This window comes from Bacillus rossius, chromosome 18, assembly GCF_032445375.1.
Source record: "Bacillus rossius redtenbacheri isolate Brsri chromosome 18, Brsri_v3, whole genome shotgun sequence".
Taxonomy (NCBI): Eukaryota; Metazoa; Arthropoda; class Insecta; order Phasmatodea; family Bacillidae; genus Bacillus; species Bacillus rossius.
The window spans coordinates 10,281,615-10,301,263 of NC_086345.1; the positions used below are offsets into that span (position 1 = coordinate 10,281,615).

Here is a 19,649-nt window from a genome sequence, read left to right on the forward strand (position 1 = left end):
TCGCATATACACAACACTGTTAAAAGACTAACCCGTGCTTGTTATGGTCTTAGGGTGATTCGAATGTTATTGTCTAAAGACTATGTAAGATCTGCATATTTTGCAAATTTTCATTCCATTATGAGTTACGGCATGGAACTTTGGGGACACACAGCAGAAGGAAACAGAATATTTAAGCTTCAGAAAAAAGCAATTCGACTAATTTCATTTACGAAACCATCATCATCCTGTAGACACCTATTTCAAGATCTCAAAATTATACCTTTTTAGTGTCAATATTTTATCCAGCTAATGATTTTAATGAAAGATAACATACATCTACACAAAACAAATAGTGACATACACCCGTATCAAACAAGAACTACACTCAACCTCAGAATACCATCTCACTCCACCAGCCAATATGCCAAAAACTGTAATTATGTGGGAATCTGCTTATATAATAGTCTACCTCGACATGTTAAAAATATTAATAATAAAAAATTGTTTGCAATAGAGTTAAAAAAAATAGCTGAAAAACAGTTTTTTTATTCTTTCAAAGATGTAGAAGACTTTATAAAAATAAAAAATAATAGCAAAGATTTTATAGGGTAAATTCAATCCCACTTGTAATTTATGTTAACTTATAAGTAAAATGTAATTGTATATATATTTTTTTAATGTTAAATTGTATATTTTTGTGTTTTTGTTTTTTGTGAAATTATATATTTTGTGCTTTTGTTTTTTGTGAAATTGTATATTTTGTTTTTTTTGTGAAACTTTATATGTATATATATATTTTTTTCCTATATGTACTTGACATGTATCATACCCCAGAAATGGGGTCAAAGGATATGAAAATAAATAAATAAAAAATAAATAAAAAAATATGATTTTGAATTTTCCATGAAAAACAATTGAAACATGCTATAGATACAACACTAAATATAATTATCCTGAAACATGTTGAATTCAGTTAAGTTCTGTTACATAGTTGAAGTGACGAGATTCTGCAAGATAGGAATAGCCTCTGTCCTTAAGTATGGGCGGTGGGCCTTCACTAATCAAAATTCCCGCGCGTCTTGTTAAAAGAAAAACAAAGTCCCGAAGTTGGCCGAAGGTTAAGTCTTCGGGCATGTTCGGGTTGGTCCTCAACCCTTTGTGAAATGTAGGCTTCCCGTTTAGTTGTGAGCCATTCAAGGATGATGGCCTCCACAAAATCTCTGGTGGCCATAAAATATAAAGTCAAGTCGAAACGTATCGATTCGTTGCGTACGGGACAAATTGTATAATGAAAGCAACAATCGATAATAAAGAATTCTCTGGCCATACCGCCAACAGAGGCTCGTGTTTATTTCTTGCAAAGGAAAACCGTAATAATTACTAGAAAAACACTTGAAAATAGTTTTAGCAAAACAATATTTGTGCCAAATAAATAGCATAAATGCGAAACAATTCACAGTAACCTCAATAGCACGACGGTGAATTACGCCGTAATTCACCGTCGTGCTATTGAGGTTACTGTGAATTGTTTCGCATTTATGCTATTTATTTGGCACAAATATTGTTTTGCTAAAACTATTTTCAAGTGTTTTGCTAGTTTGTTAGTAAAAAAATGTTCGCCGACTGTCGTTTCAAATTACGATGCGAATGTTCTGATATTGTATTAACATGTCTAAAGTTTGGGAACATTTTCGCATCAATAGTGAAAATGACAAATATGCAATTTGTAATAATGGTAGTGCGCAAATTTCACGGAGCGGTACTTATATATCTACAACCAATTTAATGAAGCATTTGAAATCCCGGCACACATTACTACCAGAAAAAATAGTCTTTGAAGAAAAACAAACTTTTGTTTACAGCACTGTCACCAACTAAGTCAAAAGGTACCACAGAAAAAAGTAGTGCTACTTTTGAACCCATTTTGAACAAAGATGTTATGTTATCGGCGTTATCGCCTGTTAAAGAACCTTGTCTAAATGTTGAACTTCTTTGTGCACAGCCTAGTACTTACTAGCAAACAAACTTTATGTGAAAATGCTTCTTCACTGGTAATTGAAAAAAAAAAAACCTCAACATTTAATCCTAAGTCTATAATTATCCTTTATACATGTTATTATCATTATGTAATGCATTCAATTCTTAAGTAGTTTTAATTATGTGACCAGAATTACCAGGAATCGAAAACTGGAATGACTCGGAATCGAGAATCGAAATTTAGGAATCGGTACTGGTATCGGAATCGATAAAAATGTGTACTCAACCCATCCCTACATTAAATATTAGAAAGATTAAAGATGCCAAGGATTTTGATACTAACTCTAGTTTAGTTGATCTATTAAGTTGTTTAACTAAAATGTAATTAGGAGTTCCCTAATTTCAGCAACCTAAAACAAAAAGAATGACGTGTAGAATTTTATAAGTGTGTTTTGTTATTTAAAAACAATTTTTGTTAATTTTTTACTATCATAGTGTTAATTATTTTTAAGTAAATTTATTAGTTTAACATTTCACCAGGCATTGTGTACTGGGTGCTGAACCTAGACCCTAGGTCCTGGTAGGAAACACTTGTGTTTATTAAAGATAAACTACTACGAATACAAACCTCTTGCATAACTATGCCAAGTGAGTGTATAAAAGTGAGTGGTCCTGCAAATAAAGATCATGACAGCTTGTTTGACATGTCAACTTATTTATTGACCATTTAAGAATTTTGTTTACTAATTGATTTAAACCTTCCCGCTACATTTGGTGGCTTACACTGTCTAGGTTATACCTAGAGACCCCGAAAAATAGTGAAGCGCGAAATTCACAAAATAACGCGAAAATTTGATACTTTAAACGAATTTTGCGACTTTCCTTTGATTTCGACATAGTCACGAAATTCAAGAATTTTCGCGCGAAGTTCACGCTTTTTTGGGCGAAATTCATGCTTTATCGCACAAAATAATGTCCTTATGTCGCAAGTTCTATTTATTTACGCCATCATCACCGGGCGTAGGAATAGGGGGGGACAGGGGGGACATGTCCCCCTGAACTTTTTGGGTGGGGGGGACTGTCCCCCCCAACTTTCTGGACAGTGATATTTTTATTTTATAATATTATTCCGCATTACTGTTATGCTATTTGAATAAATCAATAATATAAGCAATTTTAAGCGAATCGGGTACCATGTATCAAAGGTTCATGTGCAAGAAATATGTCCAGCATCAAAATTATAACATTCAAAAACAAATAGTAAAGTGACTTTACTTTAAACTGTCAAAACGTACCAATGTTATTTGAAATAGAGTATACCTGCAGGACTACGCCCCTTCCACTTTGCAACCAGACCTAATGTCTGCTGTCATTAGGCAGCTTAGCTCCCTCCCTCCTCGTGTATCATACACCTATACATATCGTCTGTGAGTGTACTTGCACATTCCTTGAATAACCTTAAGTATTTCGCAATTTTGTTGTCGTGTTGGGTGTAAGGAGTAGTGTTGTAGAAACATGTGTTGAGCAGTAGACGAAAGAGTTGTAGATGTAGAGTCAAACTACTTACGTGTGCATTAACATTTCATTTTATCGACAATGAAAAGACAAAACACTGTTTTAGCATATTATTTAGTGGAACGATGGAAGCAGTTACTCTGATAGAAGACTCAATCAGCAAAATGAGATCTGAAGTGAAATTTCAAAATATACTTACTGAGGTAAACAGTTTTACTACAGAACACAACTTGAAAGAGTTGCAATTACCAAGACAAAGGAAACCACCGAAACGTTTCACCGGGCGAGCAGATGTTTTTGAAGCAACAACCGTTGATCAATATTTCCACAGAGAGTTCTTCATGATGGTCGATTCTGCTGTTAGTGGGCTGCATTCCAGATTAAATCAAGAAGGCATAAAGAAAATGCAGAAGCTGGAAGACTGTTTGCTCAAGGGAGAAATTTGTGACGAGCTAGCAAGTTATCCAGAAGTGAATTCTCAGTTACTGAAGACTGAAGTTGAACTATTTTTGAAGAAGCATAAGCCAAAATATGTAAGGATGTATCAAAAATACTACTGAACTCTATGCTAGAAGTTAGGCAGCTGTTTTCAAATATAGAAGTGGTTTTGAGATTGCTGCTTGTTGTACCCAGCTCTTCTTGTGCAGCTGAAGGAAGTTTCAGCTCTCTACAAAGACTTAAAACTTATCTCAGGTAGGTATGTTTGATTTTTAGTGAAACCTCGAAACAATTATTTGGCTTTAATAAATATTGTATTTGTACTTTCATGTGTCGGAAAGTAATTACCATTAAATTTAATTTTTCAGATCAACTATGACACAGGCAAGACAACCATGTGATGTAGCTGTACTTACTACATGCTCATCAACATGAGCTGGACGTACTTGATTTAAACGTCATCGCGTCTCAATTTATAAGTAAGAATGAGAGACGGGGACATGTGTTTGGTAAACGATAACGAGCTACAGCCAGTCGGGCACTAGTACAGCAGAAAGACTTTAATACAAAAAAAAAATGTGCAGTGTTATTTAAGGTATCGAATAGGGATGTGTGCTGGAGATTTTAAATCAGTCAAAGTAGTCATGACATAAGATGTAGCCTATTATGTGGACAAGAAGGCAAAGTTTATGAATTGTAAACAATTTTTTTTAATGTTTCCAAGTGTACATGTTTTTTAATTTCGATTGAAAATATCGTAAATGAATTAGTTGTAGAAAATAATTTATAAAAATATCATTATGATTGTAAAATAATACTATTTAATTCCATTCGAGTAAAAAAAGAGGGCTTGTGCCCTCCCTGCCTTCCGCCCAACTTTATTTGTAGCTAAATTCTTCACTCATCAAATTTTATCTTAAGGAAACAATAATAATTTTAACATCGATGTATCCAATGGTTAGATACAAAAACTGCTTAAAAAGCGCTATTTTGCACTTATAAAATCAAAATTTTCCGGTGGAGGACCCCCGGATCCCCTGTCTTAGTAGGAGGGGAATGGGTTTACATGACATCAAAATTATTATTTGTCCCCCCCCCCCCAACTTTAAGAACACAGCTACGCCAATGGCCATCATAAACATAGGCATGAAATAAACATAGACTGAAAGACTAGTGCCGTGATATTATCTTCGTTTTGACACGTTACTGAAATCCACGTATTTTTATTACTCTGTTTACAAGAAGTAAATATTGCCATCGCAAATAAAAACAAAATGTAACAAATGTCAACAATCAATATGTGCATACTACCAACATAACAAAATTGACTGTCCACAATTTGCGTGTTTTGAATAATGGTCATTTCTGCCGCAAGGCACACTGGTGTCGATTATTCTAACCTAATTTAATCGCATGGAGCTAAGATGGCAGTCATTTTTGCGTTCACAATCTATGAGTGTTTACAACTACCGTCCACATTTTGTAAGTTTTGTGATACAATTGAATTTATGGCTAAGATGCCGAAAACTTCGACAATGTTTGATCGCGAAAGATAGATGAAATCGGATGATTTTATATTTTTGATCAGTGGAACAAAATTATGATGTGCAAGTACTGCAATGTGCGGGTTGATTGGACACGCAAAGACACGTGCAAAAAACATGTGGCAAATGACACATACAAAACAAGACAATTATTTTGTCAAGCATTCTACCATGTCTAAACAAATCTCGATAGGCAGCAGTGTAAATAAAGCAAACAAGTTTGAAAGTGCAGAAAACAAGAATTTGTTTCTGATTTTGTTAATTATGATGCTGTAAGTTAACATTCCTTTGGAAAAAGCTGATCATCCAGCTATGAGGGAATGGTTTAACACCCATGTTGAAGGTTATTCTTCGTTCACTCTTAGCTGAGTTTTGAAATAAACAAACACCGTCGTATCACTGTGCCGTGTCAGTAAGTGATAGGCTGAATTCATCTTGCGCGCCAAGCACTAGTTGCACACACACACTTCAGTACAGTCGGTGCTAATAAAATAACGGAGAAGTAATATAACAAGAACCACCGTAGCACTTTGTTCAGCGTAGGTGGTTCATTTGCGAAAAAAAAACTATGCACTTTACGACTAATAGCCGTCTTCACAAAATCATCACAAGTTTTGATAACAGGATACTCACGTTTCCTTTTCTTCCCGGGAGATGTTAATGTCCCAGTGTCCTGTAATTCTTTCCTTGCACGAAGCACACTGCTCTTCGAAACACCCGTAAATTCCGCAGCTAAACTCGCGATATCGTTCACACGATCCGAATCCGGATATTTGTCTGAAAATGTTTTAAAAACATTCAACACAATAGTTTTCTGTGCACTTTTCAAAGGCTTTCCCGTTCTGTGCTTTACAAAACTCTGTCCGGCGTCAGCCATAACAAACCGTGCGCGCGCGAATCCGAAATACAACTGTTGCGCCGGGCATCAACTGTACACTGTACACACAGCGTCTGCTAACATAATTGTAAGTAAATATTTGCAGACACATTAAACTGTATTGGTTATTAATGGTGAAATGCTATAATGCTATATAACAACAATTGTTACAAAAAAGGCAGTGTAAAAATACTTACAAATGGTACGTAACCAAGGGACTATTTCTTGCGCACGAATAATGTGCGCGGCGGCCGGCAGCCAATGAAAATGTTTGTTTACAAGAGGCTTTGTTTATTCCAAAACTCAGGTAACAGTGAATGAAGAATAGCCTTATTTATTTAGAAATGTTTCCCCCCTCTAATAAAAGTTCATAAGCATATGTAGGTCTACAATATTATCGATTAACTTACCTTTAGGCCCAACTTACCTTTACTTCAAATAAATATGCAAGTACCTCAGATTAACAAACACATACATAGTATGGTTTGCACTGTGAAATGGTGAGCACAGTACAAGATATTTTTGACTGATTTATTGATGGTTTGACTCTGTAATCCAGCAGTAATCTTGAAAAGGTTAGGTTAGGTTTGGCTCAGAATTGTTTTGAGTAAATTAGCCCATTAATATTTTCAGCGATAACCTTATAAATGCTACCTATTTATTAGTATATTGTAAGTTATGTATACATTTAAGGTGCAGGGGATTTGCCATCAGCCAACACTCTTGGAGAAACTTATGTCCCAAAAATTGGCCAGGCAAATAAGGAAGCAGTAAGGCACGCTGTAGAAGACAAACAGATTGTATTCTTGTGTGATGAAACGACAGACAAAGTGGGCCGATGTACGGCAGAGTCTGCTACTTTGTAGTGCCTAAGAAAGATACTATGGTAACTGTTGTTACACATTTGTGTACCAACCAAACTTACCTGCAGAGGAGAATTTATAGTATGTACAGTGAGATAGACTATAATTGAATTTGGATATTGAAATACTGTGTATTGTAACTTAGGATTTTTAATGGAATATCTCAAATGTTTTTACTTTGTAAAGCCCGTGTTCTTTAGTTTACAACAATTTTTTTTTTTCAAAATGAGACATCACTTTGATACTGTATAAAAATACTGACTTACAAAACAGGTTTTAAAACTGTACCAAAGTATCATGTGAGAATAAGTATTTTCTTGAGATGAGTAGTACCAAGGTATCATATATGAAGTATTGTAATCAAAAAGTATAACAATGTTTAATCGAATGAATTATTTAACTAAGTTTTTACATTTTTCCTGTTTATGTAAAGAAATTTTCACATACAAAATTTAACAGCTATTTATAATTGTATTTTTATGTACAATATAACATATTTGTAAACACAGCTTTCCTCATTTATATGTACCGCTATGAGGTTTTTTTTTTACACTACCAATGGCATAATTTTTTCACAATTTTTTTGGGTCTACTGATTGCTTTTTTTCTACACCAATTTTTTGCACCGCTTGCTTATTTTTACACCGCTTTTGTCATTTTTTTACACAGAAATGAGCCAGTTTTATTTACCATTTTCTGGGGTCCCTAGTTATACCTCTAGTGAGAGATGGATATTATTAAGATTAATTTTTTAGAGTAGTTATTTACTGAAGATTAATTAAGTTATTTGATCTAGAAGGTTCATGTGGCAGAAAACATTTAACAAGAGTGTGTGTTGTAAAAGAGTAGAAGTTAATAAAAAGAATTAGTTATTTGATCTATTAAGTTTGTGTAGCACAAAACCGTTAACAACAGTGCACTATTTTAAAGAGTAGAAGTTAAAAAAAGTATACTACAGTCAAACCTCACTTGTACGGCCCCCGGTTCGTACGTACACATCGGTCGTACGTACAGATTTCAGAAACCGTGAAAAATGAGGCAAAAAATTAAAAAAAAAGTTTAAAAATATATAAAGTGTAAGAAATACGTTTAAGTTTATTAAAATACAGTCGTAACATGCAGCGTTTATATCAAATATGGGCTACATACACATTGCATCACAGTAAAAAAAATTTAAAAAAAGCCGCAAATTGATGGAAATTTACCGTCGATAGCGCGCCGTATGCGGATAAGGTCATTGTACTCGGTCAGCTGTTGTTACGGCGCGGCGTAGCCGCCGGCTGGCTCTCTTTGTTCCCTGAGCTGCGCATGCGCAGTATAACTCACTCTACACTCAGACAGACTCGTGACGTTCCATCAGCAGCCAGCCAATAGACGCAAGCTTAGCGGAAAAAAATAAAAGCTCCACCGCCCGTGTTCCAGTTTTGTCCAGTTCTAATACCAGTTTATTGGTATACACACCAGTTTTCTCGCTGCCGTGACATGTTCAAGTTTACGTTCATCTTGATGTCTTGATACCAATGGGCAATGATTAATTATTTACAATCCCCAGAAATAAATGGTTAGTTATAAAATATGCATCAACTGTGTAATACTTCTTAAATTATAATACGTATAAAACAGTTACAAGACACCGCTCATTTTATTTTGTGAAGATTATATCTCATACGTACCAGTATTTCGGCTAAGTTATGAAATAAATACAGTATCAGAACTTACAAGCCACGTAATATTCCCGTTACGTTCATACATTCGTAGAGGTGGGTTGTTACAGCAATTTTCGGTATCTGTTCCAACCTGATACTGATACAGTAATGTACTAGTTACATGTATCTGATACTTCTGTATCAGTTTTAGCAGTAGCGGTACCAGGACCGTGCGACCGGAAGGAGAATCTGATACATTATTTATCACGCCCGGTAATTCTCTACCTCTGTTACTCTCATGCCCGCCTGATACAGCCAGTATCAATCAGTTCAACATTCACTGCAGTTCATCCTGGCCGTGTATTACCATGTACATTGTTGCGGGCTGTCATGCTTTGTAGTTAGAATCTTTATAGTGAAATAAGGAATGGATAAGTGCAAGAAATAGACTTCATTTGTGTGGAATTTTTTCACGGAAAATAATGAGTTTGCTAAGTGTAATTTGTGTAAACAAAAACTGAGTTATAATGCAATACTATTTGTTAAATAGTGACTGAACTTGCAAAGTGTTTTTTTTTTTATGGATATTGGCATTGCTATCTGCCTGATGTACCTAACTCAAATGTCTATTGATATAGTATGCTCACTAATGTACCTATCTGTTTTTTTTATTTTTAATTTTTGATAAAATCGTAATCTTTTAATGTATGAAAACACTAGTTACTAATTGTTTTCGAAAAAAGAAAGTCCATATGTTGATTACATCTGTTATTAGTGTCAACTGAGAATTTATTTGCATTTTCATAGCTGTTAGGTGCACAAATATAAATATTATATCTTGTATTAATGTACTTTTTAATATTAAAATTTCATTAGTTTTATTATTGAACGAGACGGTGCACGCACTGCGCACTGAGCATACTTTGATGTGGGACAATAAACAAAACGACTCGTAAAAATTTCGCTCTGCGCCTCTCCTTCAACGCCTTCCCCTGCGCTTCCTCCCCTACATTCTTTCCCTTTATCCCTTATTCGTCGTGCCGCTCCCTCCCCTTTCACAAGCTCCGCCCAAGTGACCGTCATCTGCGATCGGGTTCTGCGCACGCGCACATTGGCCGTGGTGTTGTTCCAGGTGAATTCAAAAACTGATACTAAAGTACTTGATACTTTTCAAGTGTACTCGTTTGCAGTACCTGATATAGGCGTGTATCAGTTACAAAATATCTTGTTGATACTTTTCGACCCACCTCTATACATTCGTGAGTTTACGCATAGAGTAAATAAAGTACTAGTACTGAGTGGACACTCAATGCTATTGCAGTTCTACGTTTTTTTTTATTATTAAGAAATGCCCTAGTTGCTATACAAAAACGCAAACTTGACAAACATTAAAACGAAGTTGCAATGGCTTAAAACCGAGATAAAGTACCTTCTGGAGTAAGACTTACGTTTCAAATTATAAGTAAATTTTAATTTAAATACAACATTGATCCTAGAAAGTAAAATTTGCAGTTAATATGCTTAAAACACTAATTTGAATAGTAGGGAAATTTGCAGCTTCAACTGAATGTTGGCGAGCTTGTGACTTGTTTCGTGCATGAATTAATATTTATAAAAATAATGATTTTATTTTTTTTACCCTTATAAGCAAATCATTTAACTAAATATCGGTAAACGTAACATATAATGATTTAGGAGAGCAATACAGTACACTCCCTATTTAACGCGGTTGTCGGGGGACATAACTTTTACCCGCGTTGTTGCATAACCGCGATGTTTCGATGTGACCAAGGTCAAAAGGCATAAAACACCGCCTGTGTTCTAATAGGTCGGCAAGCACGCACCGTATGGCCCGCCTTTGTGCGGACTTTGCATCCGCAGTTTCCACTAAACGCGGGTGAAAAAATAAAAATAATAAATTTTAAAGATAAATATTAAATGTTGAATTGTTTTTATTTTTCCGTGTGCCGCGCACAGTTTGTCGCACGGCCTACGAGCGCGCCACACGCCGCCATACACGTGCGGCACACAAGCTGCTGCCAGTCTCGTGGTGTCAGCCACAGTATCTGCTTCGTCAGTGTCCGTAACAAAGTAAGTGCAGTGTGTGCGGTTACACACGATTCTGTGGTCAAAGTCTTCTAAAAAGAAGGGCCGTAGTGATACTTCAAACCGAATATGAATCGCAAAGTACCGAGTTTGATTGACAAAATAAAAATTCTAGATTTACTTACAGATAGCTTGTCTTTTGTAGAAGCAGGCCGCAGATACAGGGAAAAAAACGATTCTAGCATTCGTACAATAAAAAATAAAGAATCGTCTATCGTGTCAAGTGGTTAAACTTTATTATCCATGCTTACAGTAAATTATAAATGGTCACTTGTGGGAAACAAAAATTGCGCCAATTTAATTTTAGCGCAATCAGTGACGCCGTCTTAAAAACCGTGTTAAACTTTGTCTTTACTTATTTCACCAAACGCTGTGTCGAGTTGCTGAGTGTGTGTGGCTCGGATCGGCAAGTGTTATATTCCCCAGTCTCTGTTTAAAGGTCGGGAGACCGCTACACATAAACATTTCCGGGACTTGTTTACTACCTCACGGTAAAAGTGGTACCGTATGGTTCACGTAAATATTGGACCACTGGGAATTCCTGGGCAAAGATTAAAAATACGCTAGCCGATTTACTTTACTATTTAATGTTAAAACATTATACCAAAGTAAAAAGATGAACTTGTATAATACAATGAATTACCCAATAATATTACGTCTGTAGGTTTAAGTTGTAACAAAACATTTATATACAGATGTCCAGTAAAGTACCAATTAAGATTCTGGAGTGGAATTTTAAACACCGGACTACCTGATTTTGTCTTGTACGCAGCGACGCTGCTCAGTCAATTGACTGATGCTCTGCCTGTGTGCTGCGTGAACACATTCCCTTCCCCACTCCCCCTGGTGTTTCTGCCCGCTCTAATCTCTACCTCTCTCCATGTTCTCGGCTAGCCTCTCCCTACCCAGCGCTTGCCGACAACCAAGCCTATCCAACATCAATCCCCAGCCGAGTCACGCTGGATAATGTCGCTGGACGGTGGGCTTTATCAGGTCCCCTGTCCGATGCTTCATTTGTGAGATAAAGCGACATTAAGAACTAGTGTTTCAGAAAATATCACTGGGCTGGATTGGACCATAATTTGAAAACCCTACGAGATAGAGGAATAATGTACGGAGATATCTTGTTTAGAATTTTACTGCGTACATTTTCTACGCCTAGGCATTTTTCTGCCCGATGCTTAGTTTGTTAGTTACAACGCAAAATTATCCTAATCGGCTGTCAACCATTTATTCCATTATTACTATTCATTTCTGACTGGGGGACATGGTTTGACCCGCGATATACCCGATTCCGCGATCAATCGGGGCGCGATATACCGGGAGTTTACTGTATTTTTAAAACAATAATTAAATTTCTTACCTTATGGACAGTGTTTGCCTTAACCTCATTTCGGTTAAAAATGTTTTCTTTACGTAGCATAACATTTGTTAAAATGCATAACATGCAACATATTTTCGGATTATAATAAATTGCTGCCTTTTTTTATGTCCAAGAAATAATTTCTGTTCTAGTAGAATCACGTTGATTGAAGTTAAGGTTAGGATTTTCGTAGGTACCTACCGAATTGCATTACAAATCGCAAACAAAATGCATAAAAAAACGTGCAGAAGTATATCATCATTAACACAGGCAATGTGTATTTCTGGAAATTTAACTGCCTATAATGTACAATTTTTTCACAAAAACTGAAATGAAGCTGTTACCAATGGCATCTAATTCTTTATGGATTAGGTGAAAGTACAAATCTTTATCGTATCTTCACTTCTTGAAGACACGTGTGTAGCAATAAATTGTTAAGAAAAAAAAACCTTAATTTTAACATAAAAATTTAAAAGACGCTTCATTTTTTCGCAATCCTCACCTCAGTAATTGTTCCGTATCACGTATCCAAGTTTATCCCTTGATCCTGTATGATTTATCCGGTGGCAAATGATGCTTGCTGTTTTAATTAATGTTAAAACAGCAAGAATCATTACCACAGGATAATGCCATTAGTATCAAGGGATAGACTTGGATACGCAATACAAAATTTTTACCCACACCTCCCTCTCGACCTAAAAATAAAATTCATACAAAACATTTAGACTAATTAAAGTACATAAGCAGCAAGTTTGAGCAGAATTTGAGACTCATTGACATTTAGAACAGTACCTAAGTATTTATGTATTGTGTGCTTGTCCTCAATGTGCGACTACACACTACCTAAAAAGAGGAAATTCTGTAGGGCATGAAAACAAAATGCTCATCACTATTTTAATTACACAAAACTTTTATTTTGTTTCGTTTTAATAATTTACACATACCTAGTTTCGTCAAGCGGAAACTTAAAGTAAAGTTAATTATTATTATCTCTTCTCTTGTTGTAGCAGTAGTTAACACAACACGTAGCTGAATCAGGCATGTTTCATAACAGTGATTTATAAAGCAGTTCATGAAATCATTAATATTATTATTTAACGAGATTACTATTTCAACATGATTGAAACAAAATTTCCTTAGAAATTTTTATTAAACCTAATATTGCTTAATTCAATGCCGACGCCATTAATTATGGTGTTGATGGATAAACAAGTGGTTCAACGTGCCAACGAAAACTCGTTTATTTTCTTTTAAGTAAATATATTATTTTCATTTCAACAATATCAATTTATGCCATAAATTTGATAAAATGTTAAAACAAATGTAATAATTATTTAATCAACGTGGTATTTTGATTATAATTTTTGTGCTCAGATGTTGGATAAAGCGCTGTATAGCAACTAAAAAAATGTGTTTGCTATACTCTATGAAGTGTCCCCCCCCTGAGTTTACGTTTTTCCCTCGTGCATTTTAGATCGTCTCGTGCTATAATTACTCGGACTTATTGCTACTCTTAACTGACTACGATTTGGATTTTGGTTGGATTACTTTGGATTTATTTTTCTTGACTTGGCAACGAATTTCACCTGGATTTAGATTTTTTGTTTCATTACTTGGATTTATTTTGCTTCGGTTTTTGAAGACCTTCGCTACTTTTTGGACACGCATTTCGTACATCATGAGTGGAAGCAAGAAAAAAGCTATTACGCTTATGGAAAAATACGAAATAAAATAAACTTTTCTATAAAATATATATATTTTGCGATTTAAAATGCTCATTGCAGCCTATAAACGTTACGTTTTTCATGATGTTTTTAGGCCTACTAGCTAATATTATCTACATTTATAAAGAACCCACTAAAATTTTTTTATTTGAGCAAATAAATTATGCGTTAATTCCAGCATAATAAACATACGTACATGTAAAAAATTTACTTGTTTGCCACAGGCATATGTACGTGCCGTGTATAGACACGGCAACGGCAATTCATTTCCCGTGACAGCGGTGGGAAAGAGGGTTTGGGGTGGGGGGGGGGGGGTGTAGCCACAAATGGACGTAATTTGGCCTCACTGTTTCATACGTACAACTCGGTCGTACGGACAAATTTTGGAGAACCGTGAGTGTACGTAGAATCGAGGTTTGACTGTAGTTTGCTTATTTTCAGTAACTTTTAGGATTCTACATGTCAGTATATGTTTTGTTAGTCAGGTTGGACAGTTGGAATGTAATTTTAAGCCAGTAGCTGTAAGTTTTTGTTTAGTTTTAATTTTAATATATATGATAGGTTAATTGAAGTCATTTTAGTTTAGTTAAAGGTAATTTAAAAGCTGTAGGTTGACGCCTGCCCGCCCTTCCTATATTAAATATCACGTTACTTTACGTGATAATTAAACCCAAAACGAGTTTTAATAAGTTCAGAAGCAATTCAGGGAAAAAGGTATTTCGGCAGTAGGCCTACTAACGTAATATGCGGCGACGAATCTGTGCGACGTCGTAGGTTATAAACAAAGCGACGAACAATAGAATAATTCATTAAAGCAACCAACCATCTTCGCCCTTTATTTTTCACGTCGCTATAACCACACATATTAATGCACTTCAGAATATAAAAGTAAATATGAACGAGTTATGTATACAAATGGATATTTTTCTCTTGCCACAGCTAAACATGTACATTGTGACGCCATCTTGTGACCGGCGATCTACCAACTGTATTTATATTTTATAATAGTATAAAATTAACTAATTAAGTTGTGAAAGCAAGTTTAAATACTTTTTAATACATAGGATTGAATATTAATGTAGGTACATATAATTATTTATGCCACATTAATCTTTTCTTTTTAATTATTAATATGTAGTTTATACTTCCACCACCAGGGCAGGGAAATTTCGGCGAGGTTCATGCGCGCGCATCTCATCCCTTCCAAAGAGGAGTTAGTTCGCCCCTCCCTTCTTTTTCTTCGTTCCCGCGCATTTCTCCCTATATAAAGGCGAGGTCATTCACCTGAAATGAGTTGATCGGCCCGACGGCCAGTGAGGCTGGAATCCGCCCACTGCCCATAGGACGATCATAGAGGGAGCAGCAGAACGACTGGCTATCCGTTTTCTGCTGCTCGCACCCCTCCTTCGCGAGTTAGGCCATCCGAGGACCTATCTCGGCCTAGGGAATTTGTCTCCCTTCCCCCCCCCCCCCTTTCTTGACGATAGGGTGTACCGTGTATCAATCCAGTGTATGTTGTGAAAGCCGACGCAGGCGACAAATTGAACTGTTTGGACAATTCAGGTCAATAAAAGTTCCGTGTAAAATACAGACATTTTTCAATGAATAGCTTAGCCCCCTATCCCTCACCCCATTAGCTATTCGCCTTCACCAGCCAACTGTGAATCCTGCCGCAAGACCAGCAGTTGGACCTTCTCCACCCGATACCTGGCTCTCACCCAAGAGAGACATCGGTGAGAGAGGAAGACGGATCAACACCTCACCAAACATCACCGTCAAGTTGGTGCCCAACGTGGGGCCAGACCAGCAGTTCGACCTCCTCCACCCCTGCTGGCTCTCTGTCAAGAGAGACATCGGTGAGAAGAAGAGAGGAGACAACAACATGTCAAGGTTAATAAGCACTTGTAGGGATTTACGATCGTAGAATTAATTTTTTTATTTTAACGTACAATTTTGTTAAGATAATTTAAGTAACTTTAAAATTATTTCACAATAGTGGTAAGGACTTAAAGAAAAAGTATTAGTTGGATTTTTGTTCAGAGGACAATAAACTACAAAGTATGTCATAAGTATGTAAGAAGATATGTTACGTTTACATTTACATTGCATGTTTAACCGTGATTCGTTATAAATTTTTTTTGTGTTTACTTTATTAAGAGTAATTTATTTTGAAATAGCATAATTGGAACTAATAGGTTATTAAATAAATGGTATTTTAATTCTGGAATAAGTGTACAATTTTTAGTGAAATGGTTTGTTGAATTAAGAAAGTTCAGAGATTTTAACAGAATTGTGTTTTGAGACAGACTGCAACGCGTCCGTCCGAGCACATTTGGATGCGATCTAGCGGAGCACACCAGAACTATAGATGTTGGTAATCCTGAAAATTGGATTCGCGTGTGCTGTATTGTTGACAGCTGTTACCCTGCATGCAAATGTATAGCTCTGTGTTGGCTAACATAGGTTAGTAGAGTTTAATTTGTATTTCAATTTTTTTTCAGGCAAAAAGAATGACTTAGTTCAAGTAAGTGTAATGTTGTGTTAGGTGAGTTGTATAGGCAAATTTCAATGTATGTACATTTTCTTTTGGGTGTGTGTTTATGCTTTGAGAGACAGACAGACACAGACACAGACACAGACACAGACACACACAAACACACAGAGAGATTTTTAAGACAGAGAGAAAGAGGAAGAGAGAGAGCAAATATGTTCACAAAAGATGTCACACACACAGACCTATGTATTAGCTACTGCTCAGTATAACCTGTGTAACACTGTAGGTATAGAGTATTGCAAGTACCTGCAGCTATAGGGTGCTCTTCTATAGTTATCTCCTCCTTCACTTGTTGCTTGCACAGAGTGTAGTCCTGGCTGGCAGAGGAACTGCCGGGTTCTGGCTGCCAGCTATCTTCGCACTGCAACACAACCACATATTACTAGCATATCTGCTACACAAATACTAGAAACCTGACAATATAAGTTGAACACTAACACACCTGCCAAAATAAATTGTACATTACAAGACTATTAGAAAACCAGCCAATATGATTTGTACACTATATATGTAACTAGCAAAAATGCCATTATGCTGATATTGTAGCAAAGCAGTTAGGTCATTATGTCTGATATCTAATTACTTTACCATTGATGGATCGGAAACTAATTGCTTCTGTTCCCTTCAGTGTGCAACTCTAAAATTGAAAAAAAAATTGAAAAAATTATAGTAGACTTTAAGAAACAATTGTGCTGCCAACTAGTAGTTTTCGCGAAATTTAATTTTTTTCCCAACATTATTAATGTTTCTAATCATTCCTCTGCTGCAAGAACTTAAGCTTGTTCCTCCTCCTGTACACTCCCATCCAACCTTTGTCTGACTCGTCCCCCCTAATATAAAGGCAATATTTACCCTTTATAGAAAGTAAATATTTAATTTCCTTAGTATTTATTTTGTTTAATTACACTTTATTACGTATGTTTACATTTGTAATCTATGATTAATTCAGATTTAAATTTCTTTGGTTAGCGTTTTTGTCTATGTATTACTCTATGTTAATTTTTATTTTAAATAATTGTCAAAGCTAGTATAGCAGTATTTTTTGAAACTAATATTAATTTAAAGATGAACAACGACAGTAATGGGCAGTAATTTTAATAGTTTTGTTTTATCAACAACTTTAAGAGAGTCGTTTATTAGTAACGGTGAAAATATTCTTTAGAACAAATTGAGACTCGATGAAGGCAACATCTAGAAACGCAACGATTTCGACATTAATTGATAATTGACTATTTCTAGAAGAATTGAAAATGTTTATTAATGCTAATATTGAATGAGATTTCGAAGGAACTACTAATTTGAATCAACGAAGATAAAACTCAAACGTCAAGAATTCAAACAATTATTTAAGAAGAGAGGGCGACGAATATCCAGATTCAAGAGAGCGTCTAATGAATATAAATTGCTTTGAAACTACGAAGAATAGATGCCGTTGATCATCCTGAAGAAAGAAGAATTCAGTCGAATAATGAAAAGTAGCAGTTCGAGCCCGGGAAGGATGACCGTCGTGCAGTCCAGCCCAGTTCCCGCACACAGCCCGAAGGATGGAGTCGTGACGGCGCGTATTCCTGCCGCCCGCTAGAGACCGGAGGAGCAACACCAAGTTCGCAGTCCTGACTGAGGCGAACCAAGGATCCTCCGAGAACCTACACGTCTCGTGGGTATTCTGCAGCCAGGTTTGGTCCCTTACCCCATCACCCGAAGACTCGCTGATTAAACAAGTATCCTCACGAATGACAATTTAAACAAGACGAACATTTTTCACCGAACTAGAATTTTTTTATGTTATCAAACGTATTCTTTGTATAGAAAGACCGTGTACTTGTTCATCTTTAGATTTATCATTTAAATTACGGAATCGCGATCCCGAACCTAATAATATTAGATAGTATAGATGGAACTTGATATTGAAAGAACATGTTGCTATTTTGTTTGACGGGTACTGCAAGTTACGTACCCAGTAGTCCACGCTCTGCGGACTGAAGCTAGTTTAAAATAAATAACACACAAATGATTAACATTTTAACCTAAAGATAACTTACTCTAATGAAAGAATTGGTAGAATCTTTGAAGTCGAGAATAATAACAAATTCCATCTGTATTTTAACATAACTTATTTTAGTTAAGTTATTCATATAAAGTGTGATATTGTGCTTGTCGAAGTATATTGTCACCATCTGCACAAAACCTTACACGCAAATATAAATATTACATTTGAATTTGTTTACACGTCATTACCAGGTCTAGTCACGAAATTAGTATTTAACATACTTTTGACACACTGTAATTTTGATTTTCAGACACAAACTTCTAGAAACAATTCTTAAAACTGATACAGGTAGGCTAGAGAAACTGGAATTATTAAGTACATTTAATAATTTACACAATTACACTAGCTGACTCTTCACTAATTTTCCTTGCCTCTACAGTAGGCGCATTATATCTAGAAGCCTGAGTGACCGTTACGGCCGGGACAAGCAGGCGCTTGGAGGGGGTTGACCTTGTGACTGTGCATGCGCAGAGCGCTTGGGTTAGGCTCATGCTATCCGACCTGAAAATATAAACCTCTTTCTGTAGTTTCTGTGCAGGATTCAGCCAGATTGGACAAGATTTTGTTTGCGCTTAGAGTCATCTGAATTCACTACATTATCTGCTTTTGGTGTTGTGATTAAATTATATTAAACGTGGTTTTACTGTAATCGGTCCGGACTTTAATACACTTTGTCTTATAATTATTGTTACTAGTGTTAATTTCGTCTTGTGAATAAGTGTGTTATGAAACACTTTCGAGTGCGCGTGGCTAAATAAATAAATTATTTGTGGGTTTAGTTATCAAGATGCCACCGATATTATTGACGGTGAAGGGGAAGAAACTGCATTTGCAAGCCCGTGAAATAATTTATAATGTATTGTCATTTATGGGGAATGAAGCTAACACTGTGGAACCATATATTCCAAAAGAAAAGGCACAGTTGAGGACAGCTGCAGCTACTGGCGTGTCTCGTAGCCCAGTGCAGAGAATAAACGTGGAAGCAAAAAATTTGAGCATCGGAGAAGGAT

General features: G+C 35.9%; 1 protein-coding gene across 13 annotated transcripts in view; it reads right to left on the reverse strand.

Annotated features, from left to right (window-relative positions):
- The window catches only part of LOC134541305 (gastrula zinc finger protein XlCGF57.1-like), a 531,604-nt gene that overhangs the window by 269,512 nt on the left and 242,443 nt on the right, over positions 1 to 19,649 (reverse strand). For 5 of the 13 annotated variants that reach the window (XM_063384652.1, XM_063384666.1, XM_063384661.1 and 2 more), the window contains one exon: positions 16,836 to 16,950. The exons of the other annotated variants lie outside the window; for them this stretch is intronic. Coding sequence is in view for 4 of the 5 variants with exons in the window: in XM_063384666.1 (XP_063240736.1) it covers positions 16,836 to 16,950 (115 nt within the window). In the remaining variant the exon portion in view is untranslated. The remainder of the gene's footprint in view (positions 1 to 16,835; positions 16,951 to 19,649) is intronic. 13 annotated transcript variants of the gene reach the window in all.